Here is a 12,817-nt window from a genome sequence, read left to right on the forward strand (position 1 = left end):
GCCAGTCATCGACGAACATGTTCGCAAAGCGACGAATATAATATTGATATTATGGAATTACTAAAGCGTTTGACAGTTCCAGTTGATGCTTAAAAAGCCACCTGCCAATTTTGCATTGTGGCATATATTGTGACCTGAGTCGTCGCTATAGGTATCGCATACATTAATATACTGCTTTACCGAAATGAAGTTAAGGATTAGCGGAGGTGGTCAGTAACGAAGTACTTCTACTTTTGGAAGTACTTGTAGTAGATCTTGCCTACGCGCACTACTTATTAAGTAGTTAGTATTCTAGACTACTTTTACTTCTACTCTGCAATTTTCACTTATTAGGCAAAATAGGCGTATAACACCTACTTACTTACTTACTTGTGAAGCGACACTCCTACTTTGCTTGAGTACAAATTCCGGCGATGTTTCTCCTTCTACTTGAGTAGCGACGGTTACTACTTTGACCACCTCTGAGAATTAGCGATATGACGTCACGCAACGTCATAGGTTCGTGGCTCACGTTCGCGGTCACGCGAACCATAACCTTTCACGGGTTTCCACCATCCCTGGTAATATGCGCGAATATGATTTATGAATTACTTTTTCTGACGAAATGTAAATATGTACTTACAGTCTACCCGGTTGGTGGCGTGGGAAGTCACTTCGAACAAACCAACAAGGTTACATACCGAGCAATTACGTCGGATTGGATGATTCATCGCAACGTGAAGGGTGAGAGCATCAAATGCGCATCCATAAATCAGTGAGCAATTATACTCCAAACCAATAACGTGATAATTACCATTCATTGCACTATAATAAAAGGCTATTTTTTTCGAAATCGCTCTAGAAAGAACTTTACAAGGGATCTTGCCTGGTCCTCCGACTTCTAACATATAAATTTCCAATTAGAGTTGTATTTAAAACAAAAATAAATTTAAAACATACATGTATAAACAATTCCCTTTTTTAAAACATGTTTTTTAATTTTCTAAGCCATGACGTCACGAATATTCAACTGTGACGTCATAATGGATTGACATTGACAATTGAAAATATAGGGTAAATATGACTCCTTTGATGAAATATCTGCACAATTGCTGTAGAACCGACTATTTTGAGGGTTCCAATCATCCCATATGGATATACGTCGGCTATATGTCGGGTGGTAATTGTCTGTAGGCTCATACAACCGTTGGTTTAAATGCAAACCTACCTCCAATTATATATGAATTTTTACAGATGGTTTCACGGCAAGCTAACAAAAGATGATGCTGAAAGGCGTCTCCACAACGACTCCGGCGAAAAAGGAACATATCTTATTCGCGAAACTGCGGGACAAGGTAAAGATGTGACACGATAAAAATTGTTCCGAGTTCTCGACTTCCACACCAGATATGTTATCGTAATGACGATTCATTTCAATCCAAACTTTTAACAATTTTCACCTATCCATTTTCATCCTCTGGCCATTACTACAGCGCGCTTACGTTTTCGTCGTTCGGGAAAAATGAATATCACAGATATTGGAAAAGCAAATGCAATAAAATCCTTTGTCCTCGATAGTGATATTATTTTTTGACCTAGCAATGGAAATGTGGACCTAAATATTGAAAATCTTGACATTTTCTGACATAAAAAAAAAATTTGACAATATGACAATACGTATGAAGTAGCCCACTCAAGACGGTACATTATTCTTTATTTTAATAAACGTCGAAATTAAGTGTAGTACAATGAGAGATACTTTGATACAATTTCTGGTAGTCAGTAAGTCATCTAGTATAATTTTTACAGCAAGAATGGAGAACGAACAAACGCAGTTGTTGGCTAGCACCCCTACCAGTTCAACGTATCTTGGTGGTGACATACCATGTTGCTTCATACACACAATGCTGTCTACATCGCTGTTTTCCATCGTGCGGTTCATAAGAAACTATATCCATGCGTATACTTGTTTCTGATTCCGATTTAAAATAACTGCTTGACCTTTGTTAATCGTGTGGTGGAATCTATCCGTCTCCCCATCTCCGACCAATGTTTCTGAACGTTTGTGGTGTGTTTAATATCATACCAGATCAACATAACTGTATTTCGCTTCCTGGTTTATGAATCACAATAAGTAGACAGTGCACCATTTACAACAGCATAAATTAGGCAAAATGTTTAAAATGTAAAACGAAAAGTTCACAGACGTCGTACAGCACCAAGACAATACATATGGTAAAAAGTTGTGACTTTGTACAGAATTTTGTAAATTTTTTTAACTAACGCTATAATTTTGACAAATAGTGGAGTTTTTTTGACAAGATAAAATATTCGCCCGAGTCATCAGCATTCTAGAAAGCGCTATATCGAGGTTTCAGGTTTTTGCAATGTGCATTTTACACAACTTGAGATACCCTTGTGACATATAGGTTCTGATATATCAGTGTTACATTTCACCGATAACAGGGTCATTCTGTATTTCAATGATACTCAGCCGGTACAGCACACACTCACTCTAACAATAACAGTACATGCACAACACATTGCATATTTGCATAACGTATAGGCCTACTCGTTGAAATGTACATATTGTTGCACACCTGTCTGTGAAACAATCTGCTCTAAATCATGTAATAATGTCTTCTTAATTAATATACTGAATACCTCTGAAGTGGTTCTATTTCACAGAAAAGTATGTGTTGTCTGTGTTGAATATAAATCTCGACGGGAAAAAAGTTGTGATACATTACCGAATCTTGACGCTGTCACACGGATATTCTTTATTTGAGAATCGGGAATTCAACAATTTACAGGACCTTGTCCAGCATCATTTTGGTGAGTTGACTACGTTTTTACACATTATTTGGTTCCCCTCAATTAAGGGTTTTCCGCAAATCATCACCGAAACGAAACAACAGAAATTGAAACAAATTGATATGATGCAATACTCTATCAACCTACATATCCATAAGTTACAATTCAGGCTTTTTCCCAGTTGTTGAGGAGTAATATAAATGTATAAACTATATTCGTTCGATTTAGATCATACAACAGGGGTGTGCAGTTCAAAAACGGAGATACATAGCTATAATTGATTACTAGTATTTTTACGACTACGTAATCTATACGCTCTGATCACTTGCTGTCACTTTATATATGATATATTAATGGAGGCTCAATAAAACTCACCATCACACACCAACATTGAGTAACTCATTGCTCTCACAGGAATGGCCGGTATGGAACAGGAAATTTTCATGTTCCATACCCGCCTCACTCGCTCCATACAATACTTGCAATTTTTCATGCCATAGCTACCTTCTTTCATACCATATTTGATACTCGGTCCATACTTTCTTAGTTGTCCGATATCTCAGATACTATTCTATTTTCAACGAACAAGACATTCATATTCGCAATTTATTCACTCTAAGTTTTTCAACTGACACTCATCAGGTGCGGCCGTCAGTAAATACGGAGATTGCAATTAGAAATATAAAGATGAACTAGGCAGTGTGACGTAAGAATGGTATAAAAACAACAACGAGAGAATTCACGAAACGAGAGCGTTAAGCAAAAGTGCAATTAGCGCAATACACATTGGCTATAGCCAGAGACGCAACACTAATGAAATACACGGAGAAAATAGAGCCGGTCGTTTTGTCGACAAAGAATTGGTTGCTCGAGTTTTATTATAGTCGATTCGAGAACCTATTTTTGAGGTGTGGAAATTATCCGACGTTCACATTCTAAATATTTGAGTATATAATTAAACAGCCCCGATGCATCAATTTCAATGCCAATATCTTTCTGTCATATATGTCAGAGATGTCATCGAAGACAGAACGTAAAGTACCATACATATACGATACGCAAAAGATTCGGAACTCCTGCACATTCCGCCGTCCTTTACTCGTACATGTTAATCACAATTTATTTAGTGTTTCACATGTATTTTTTATCCAAACTCAAGTGTTTCCCCATGAACATCGAAATTACGTATACATTTTAGGGCTTATAATACACGAATTCCATATAGAATCAAATGCAACAAGCAACCAATCTTCGCGGTACTACTTTTAAACATCTAAAGCAGATTCAAACAAGAAAAAAAATATTTTTTATCATTTTTTTTTTATATTTTTTTTTACGTGACTTTCTGTCTATGATTTTATGCGCTGTTTGGTCGTGTTCGATTCACGATTCCGTGAGCGAGTCGTATGTGTGAGTTAGGGATGGGGCCTTCACACCAAACCACGTCCGAATTAGGCGATTGCAATAGAGTTAACCCCAGTTTTCGGTGATCGGATGAGTCCATTTCCAAAGCTGCTCCTCGTGTGTACTCGTAGCTTGGTTGTGTATGCTGAGGTGTACGTACCTCCGGCCCATTCGCCTGAGTTCAGTCTTCATGATTTGTATGGCTTTGTTCCGCGTAGTCAGATGATACAATTTGTCGTCATTCAAGTTCTGTTCATAATGAGGGGGTTTCCCGACTGCATGGCCAATGGCCATGTATGGCCGCCAACCCCTCATCCAAGACTACCGCTCTGATACAGCCCCGCATGATCTCTTTTAGGGTTGTAGTCGGAATATCCTGGCCCAACTTGTCCTTTAGGAGTTGCTGCAAGCATAGTTGTGGCACGCATTCGGGAGGCTTGTACGAAGATTAGCAAGTTCAACTACCCGGTTGCATAACCGTTCCAATTCTGTCTTCACTTTCTTATCAGTTCCATCATACAGTTCATACGTTTTTATCGGGCCGCGACCATGTCTATAGAGGCCGTGGCGCGGTTTTGATGTCGGTGGAGAGAGGGCGAGGGTGTCTGTATTCAGTGGGGCTTCCACACTCGATTTTTTCTGCCTCTGAAGGGGCTGCGTGCCCGCATCCAACTTCACGCCGGCGGTTTCAACGCCCGACGGGGGCCCTTTTTCTGGAGAGGCTTGCATATCGCCTCCAGACTCTTCTTCATCCACAAAATTTGTAGTGTGGATGTCGACAGCTGCTTTCAATGCAATCTTCTCGGTATACGGCACAACTGCTGCGACCATGGGGCCGTCGTGAACGATTCCCACTCTTCTATTGTGGCGAATGCAGTGGCCGTTGTTTTCAGGAATCTCTTGAACATGATGTTCCTGAGAGGTGCTAGCGGGGCTTCCGCGCTCAGCACGCAAGGATTTCGGGGTCACAGCGCTCACCCGACTTAATTTTGTATCTGTGGTTCCTCCCCACTTGGCGCAAAATCCTTCCGAGAGACAGGGACATCTTTGGTCCCGAGGGGCGTCAGCTGGGCTTCCAGTCTCGACGCTGTGTAACGTTGCAGCTTCCACCGACCCATCACCAGTAGCAGCGTTGCAAGTACTGCTTCCAGCTATGGTTTTTGCCGCGTCCGAATACATGGACAATGATAGTTCATAATTCACTGTAGTGGGATCCTTCAATTCTGTCGCTACTGAGGGTAGCCGTTGAACTTGCTCAATCCATTTCAGTCCGATAATGTTTAACGGGACTCCTTCAGCAGTTGCAAACGGAACCGGTAGGTTGTCCAGCTTGATGATGACGACAAAGTCGACACTGGATGATCCTCCTATATGCCGCGTAATTTCATATCGAGTGGCTGTCTTTCAGTCCAGCTTTCTGGGTAGGTAGCTTTCACAGCATCTTGGGTTATCAGGTTAGGAACACTTCCTGTATCCGCAAGAAATTGTGCACCTGTTTTTGTGTCTTGGGTGCTCGAAATCTGGCTTGCCTCTTGACTGTTAGACGGCGTCAACTGCGAATGGTCCACTCCGACGCCCGAGTCTTGAGTCTGCGGAAGGCCACGCCCCCTCCGGTCTGAAGCTGGAATTCCCGGAGTCGTTCGTACGTTTTGAGAGTTTCGCGACTGCTGGCCGTTGTTTCTGCTCGCGTCGGGCTGTCTTCCCGACCTTCCTGGGACCCTCGATCCCGTCTGCCCCCCGGGTGCAGCACTCCTTCGATAGGGGTTTCCACCAGCCATCACGGCATTAGGAAAACGATTTGTTTTGGCTGTACGATCAGGATTTCGTCGCGGCGGTGGATTACGATTTGGTACCGGGTATTGCTGACGTCCGGTTGCTTGCGCAGATTGGGGAGGCCTGCCGGCCGGCAGGCAGGCAGCCCCGGTGGTTGCACATTATAGATATGCACTGGTGGTAGGGGTGACATAGTGTCAGCATTTTTTCCTTTACCCTCTTCTTGATCATCCTTGTAGACTGCTTCTACTTTTACTATGCACATTTTAGCTACTTAGAAGTAGACAGAAGATTTGGAATCGGGTTGTTTTAGTTTTAAATATGAAACTGTCATAGCAGGAACTTGCTGAAATAGCCACATTAAGATAGGAGCCAAATACATTTTTGAATGGTGCTGTTTTGGTAATGTCATTTATAACATGACATTTATAACATTTTGCAAAGTTACGAATATTCATTTTGCAATTTCCAAAGCAACCCCTTGTAATTTACTGCTACAAGCGGAACCTCCATTGAAATATACTTTTTATTTAATTGTTTATTCTATACTGGAAGTAGATACTTCTACTTCTACTAGAGTACCAATGCTCATGCTGATAACATTGACCGCATCTAGTGTCGGGCCATCCGAGGTATCAGGGAATGTACATAAAATAGAGAGGATTTATTTAAAATTTTAATGTGTTCTAAATCGGCCAGGAAATTATACTTCGCACTCTTGACTGCCGGATGGGGTTATTTTCATTGCGCTATAGCTTGAGTCTCTCCTCTCGAACACGTTCGGCTGGTCAGTGGCGTTTCGGGCGAGCTTTTTTTTTGTTCCATGATATCTTCTTTGCTGCGATGTGTTGCTTTGGACTACTGGATTCCGCGTCCAGTATTGACCCTGCCTCCAACGTATACTTTGTGTTTTTGGAAATTCGGCTAATCGTCCAAGTAGAAGGTCCTGGTACGAGATGTCGGATGTGATACCGTTTGCTTCTGCCGTGAGCTTCTCAATCTGGCGCTATGAGTCCATAGGTGAGACGAGGAAACGTTAGGGGTTGTGTACCGGTTGGCAATTGCAGATAGGAGAGTGCTGATCGACAATTATTCGTCTCCAGACTCTCCCCCGTCCTCTGGAACTGCCGGGAAATGACGTTTAACACCGGAAGAAACGGTTGGGACCTCCAGTTTTTTATAGTGTAGCCCCAAAACGATTGATTTGCGGGTAGTCTACACTTAGTTCAATTTGCTTCACAGTGTTGAACGTCGTCCCAGTTCGTTACGCTTTCTTCACTCCCTTTACGCGCCTTGTTGGTGATTGGTGGCGCGGATTGAAGTATTGGCTGCAGCTTGATCGAAGTAAGCAATGACCTTTCCAGGCCCAGAGGCTCATAATAATCAATATATGATTAAAATATAGCTTATAACAACCAAATACTCCAATCAGACCATGCAGATAAAAATAGGGCTTTTCTATGCACATACTGATATAAAACCAAAAGCCGATATATCATCATGCACGATCTAAAATCACAATAATTCTCCAAGGTTTGTTTTCACAATAGATGTGATGGCCTTTCCTGCCGCGTACTTAATATACAAGCGATATGTCATTAGATGCCCACAATAGCATCAACACTCAGAGTCCAAGCCAACCAATTGGCAGATCACCAGTTCATTCATAAAAGTATCCCAGTCTTTGCAGGTGTAGATACCCATTTTCAGTTGAGGCATTGATTTCTTGTTGAGTCGTTTCTTCAAATACTTTCGTGTCTATTCGGGGACAGGGAATTCCATCAGGATACGGGATTTCGTCCGTGGCTCTGTCGTAGCGAGATTTCATTTGCAATATATCTCGATTACTGTTCTGGTTCGGTCCATCTGTCATCTGTTTCATGGAGCTGTACCGGCGCATTTGATCGCTGCTTCATTTCTGTGTACCTTACAACTGTGGCAAGCAGGCGATCCTATCAATGTATGCTTGAGAGCCTTTAGGGGGACATCCGAACATCACCTTTCGAGCCCAAATGACGTCAGACTCTTTCAATGCCTTTGTTAATGTTTTGTGGATGTCTGAACACTTCTTAGATGTTCTGCTTCGGTGGTGGTGGTGGTGGTGGTTGAATTTGGCATCCATGCTGCCTACATGGGTAACAATTGTTCACCGCAGCTGATATGCAATTCGTGTGGGCACCACATGACACATAGATATAACATACATACACTAATATAAAATAACGGCAACACTTACTGCAAAAGTTCGCATGCACGAAAAATGGTGGCCCCATTTAATAGCAGCACGATCGTAAAACTGGCATGCATACGACAATTCCATATAAGCGTCACTCTATTTTCGACACATTTGTATCGCAAGACATAGGTTTCAGTTCCGTACTGGTGATGGAATGGCGGCGCCGCACTACATAATGACGCAAATGAGATTATCCAGCCAAGTAAATATACCACAAGTTATGGCGAGCTCATTCCAATCGACCATCCGAAACTGCCCACTCTTTTCCAATCATTAAATTTTGAGGGTATTTAAGTTTTTTATATATCATGACCAGGCAAGCTATTCCCTGCTAGGCATAATACTTATATACTTTTATATTTGATTTTCGATTTCAGGGTCCATCCACTCTTACATATAGGCGGGAGGATATAGCCCAATCTCTGCAATTACGCATATAGGTTCGACTACAGTGTCAAGAATGCCACCGTCTTAGCTCAATGAACACAGCTATCGTGCCAAATATGGCGCACTACTAGTGATATTATTCTTGACCAAGTATTATTCAGAATTACTTTCTTCGAATTGTCTTTATGCGTAAGGTTACAGATTTATAATTATAATAATCAATACAAACAAGACAGGGTGATTACATATCTGTCGCTTCCGCGATGGCTTATTCCGTATTAGCAGCTTCATATGGGTAGCTAGGTGATTCATATAGACCACCGCTATTCTTTTCAGTTACTATAGCCTTCTCCATACTCTAGTAGCTATAATGGTGCTATTTTCTTAGCTTTTAGGGGGGAATGTCGACCTTACCGGAATCCTAAAGAGACCGTGTCGATGTAATTAATATATACATAACTACATAATTGACTCATATCATCAGTATTTCATTGTTGTTAGTACACTGATATATCACAAAACAAGCGAATTCCAAGCATTCCGTGTACAGTACATATATTACACCATTGTTATGCATTAAGTAGTACATTTGTAGTACTTAGGGCATATGCATTATATTATAATTCTCAATTAATTAAATATCATCAGTTATATTTAGGGTTAGCTAGTCTCAGGTTCGCAATTAAAACTAGCATCATTTTTACAATTACAATACATGACACAAAATTACGGAAATAAACATATATAACTATAATAATCTACAAAATGAATTTCAGCTTAATCACGGCAATCTACCAAGCATTCACCTTCAAGGTGATATCCACGTTTAGGCCAGTTTTATTCCCCGAGTTGACGCGTATGCAAAACTCTGCACTAGGGGATTCAAAAAGGGGATATAAATGATTCTCTTGGTTCGCCTCAGTAATTGTCTGATAAAATAAACATAAAAACATTTTTTTTCTGGCCGAACGCGGCTCTTTTTTGTATAGGGATGTATATATATATATATATTTCGCATTTTCGGTTACTTTTTAATCTTTTGCACTTCTTTAAAATGTTAATGTTCTACATACAAGCATCAAATATTTTTTTTTTTAAATTCATTTTTTATCCTTTTCATTTTCTGACGGATACCACAAAATATGTACAACGAAGTCACCCCCCCCCCTTCTTTTAATTAGCGGAGGCTGCCATGAAGCCATGCTATTCCCTAGTGTCGTGGCAGTAGAGAATGTGAGTATGGTTTTTCCTCAAACAGAATAATTTATTTTTCAAATGGCGATGAGGCGCAGCGTCTGTTAATCACAGTGCGCTGCCTTCCTTTGGGAGTGGGGGTAATAAAGGGCATTATGATTACACTCAATCCAGTATAATAATAGGACATCTACAGGCAAATAAGTTTGTGCGCAGTGGCACTAAACATAGGCTGATAGCTACAAGTACCATGATGACAAAATGCTCGATACCAGTTACAAACAATTAGAGTAGTATATGACCCATTATTAGCCAATCAATAATATCATATGTGCGTCATAAATCACATTTATAGATATGAAAGGTTAATTCATACGGGTGCTGACAGCAAATATTCCGTCTCAAATAGAGGTAGTGCCGTATAAATTCAAACATCTATGCAGGGCAGTTCGGCGTTGTTCTCGGTAACCAACGTCATATCGCGATGCTACAAATAGGGATCATTAACAGAATTTAAACACGAAAATTAAGGCATATACCAACATAAAGGTGTATCGTCCACCCTGGCTACGGGGCGTATTTAGTATTATGGGGTGTTTTTGTATAGGATCTCCAATTTGCTATATCAATCAAGAATAAAAATAGCACATTTACTGACCAATTATTTTCTTCTAACCTGCGCTAATACAGCATCGCTTACGCAAAGCGAGGGAACACCATAATAGTGTTACAAGCTGTCGAGTATTTCTAATATTAGGGAATCACATTGGTTTCAAAAATATATCACCACCATTGTGCCACAATAGATCTTGAGTCATGACAAATCTGTGCTTAGCCAAATTAGTAGGTTGCTCTGAGCATGCCGAGTCGGGTTTACAAAAGCGTTATCAACCACAATGATTCGTTGCACTATGTTAGCTGATCAGTATGCAGACTGAGTACCTGGTTATCCTCAACAGGGAACGAGTACAGATTTAAATGTTGGGAAATCGGTAGTGTCAATAATCACGCATGCGCAAAACTGCTAAATTGAGTGAAGCCCTAATATAATAGAGAGCAGAGCCTGAAGCATTAGAAATTGTGAAGTCGATATGACGTAGCACCAAAATCGCATGCACATTGCACATTCGTCAGATACCGTTCCGAAAACACACTATATGCCTACGAAAGTGTAAACGCACAAGCATTATCTATTCGATTTAGCCATGCACGAAGCCTGCAACAAGTGAGCACCAAACACTGTGGGATGTGGATAATACACCTTCCACGAAAAAGGGTTACGCACCGCAAGTCAGATTACTCAAACATCCTTGTAATAAGCCTGAACATAATTTAGCAATACTGAATAATGGGTTGTTTTTTGAATCGCGTATTTTAACCAATTTCAGATCGCTTATCACTGTTTTAAACGCCTTGCACATCTGTCACGGACTATAGCGCTTTTCAACGCATCGTAACTGCGCACCATTTTGATGAAGGCGTTTGTTTTGGCTTGACCATATGCTTATAAGTGCGTTGCCGATATTAGCTTGTCACCAGTACGTTACTTTGATGGAAAGTCTACTCTACGCCTATCTGGTAGGGAACTTATAATTACCACTAGTTGAAGCCGTAAATTTGGCAGAAGCGTGTTGTTCAGAAAGTTAATGCAGCTGATACAGAATCCACTTTGGCGAGATCTAGCGCAATTCCACTCGCGTCACGCACAATTTAATGCGAATTGATTTTGCGATTCAAATACCGCAGTGCCGTGTAATCTGATCCCCACAGCACAAATGCGAGCCGCAGAAGAAAATCAGGTGATCCATAAAAAATACCAACTTGGAATTGGGTACGTCTCTCGAAAGAGCGTCGTTTATGCCTAGGCGAGTCCAACATTTCGACAATCCCGATGTGAGGCCATGAAATCAAAGCATGCAACGAAATGACCAATATTAGGGCGACCATTCTTTGATATACATGAAAAATCAAAAATTTTGTCATAATCATATCGTTATGTGCATACTTTGTCAAACTTATATGCTCAATTCAAATTTGCTTTGTAAACAGCATTTCGTACGTTACGGACGGATTGCAACGACGGTGACTTCACCCTTGAACATTTTAGACCATCCCCTGTAGCCTACGTAGCCTTAGGTTTTCCAAACTTACGCTCATAACGTAATTCTGAATCTGAAATTTGACAGCTTGGGGACATAGTTTCTCGTAGTACAGTGATTCTCAACGGATGCGTGATTCTCGAGATCACCATAAAATTTGTGTTAGGTTGCGGTCAAAAAATTACGATGTGGTCAATATTGTTGGTGTGAAACATCGTGTGTGTCTTTACCAACCTATGCGCAGCAATGCCTAGTTTAAATACTTGAATGCAGAATTTTGTCAAAAGTAGGTTTTTGTTATGTCAACTAAATACCAAAATGTTCACTTTTAGTGTAAAATCTCCCATTTTTTCTTTAATAATCGCCACACCAATAGCAATTGGTCCACGCGAAGATACATCATCATCAACATCCGCCACTGATTTTCGAAGGCATACGCTCATTAATTACACTGATAAACCTCACCATATGTGCTGAGAAAGGACAACTACTCGATAGCAATGTCTCCATACCAAATATCAATGACGAATTTTTATCCATGAAGTCGATAAAACCTTGTGCCTTGCGCAACTAGATAACGAATCGCAGTATTTATTCAAAACATGACTTTTCATGATTACGGCGCGCATAAGCCGATATGAAACAATGTATTAGTCCAGAGCTCACCGGCCACAGACCGTTTAATATGGGATATCTGGCGTCCAGTTACTTCACAACGGAACACTGGAATACGGCAGTAGGCTATATTAATTAACAGAATATTGCCATACATAGAGAAAAGTTCGCCACCCCTGGTTTAGGGAGTATAGGGATGCTCTCAATATGCGTCAAATCAAATTCAAACCTAGGCCGTAAATTAGCTGCAAATCAAAACATGCGTATGCACCATTATTTATTATACCGTTATTACATTTGGATTTCTAAGTACACG

At 40.7% G+C, this 12,817-nt stretch overlaps 1 protein-coding gene across 4 annotated transcripts in view; it reads left to right on the top strand.

The window, feature by feature from the left end:
* Window positions 1-12,817, top strand: part of LOC145439047 (proto-oncogene tyrosine-protein kinase Src-like) — an 80,023-nt gene that overhangs the window by 10,692 nt on the left and 56,514 nt on the right. For all 4 annotated transcript variants that reach the window (XM_080316513.1, XM_080316510.1, XM_080316512.1 and 1 more), the window contains exons 3-5: window positions 625-723; window positions 1,234-1,334; window positions 2,668-2,814. In XM_080316513.1, coding sequence (XP_080172639.1) covers window positions 625-723; window positions 1,234-1,334; window positions 2,668-2,814 — 347 coding nt within the window. The remainder of the gene's footprint in view (window positions 1-624; window positions 724-1,233; window positions 1,335-2,667; window positions 2,815-12,817) is intronic.

The sequence above is a fragment of the Botryllus schlosseri genome, chromosome 5 (assembly GCF_051294905.1).
Source record: "Botryllus schlosseri isolate E-star chromosome 5, Bs_hap1, whole genome shotgun sequence".
Taxonomy (NCBI): Eukaryota; Metazoa; Chordata; class Ascidiacea; order Stolidobranchia; family Styelidae; genus Botryllus; species Botryllus schlosseri.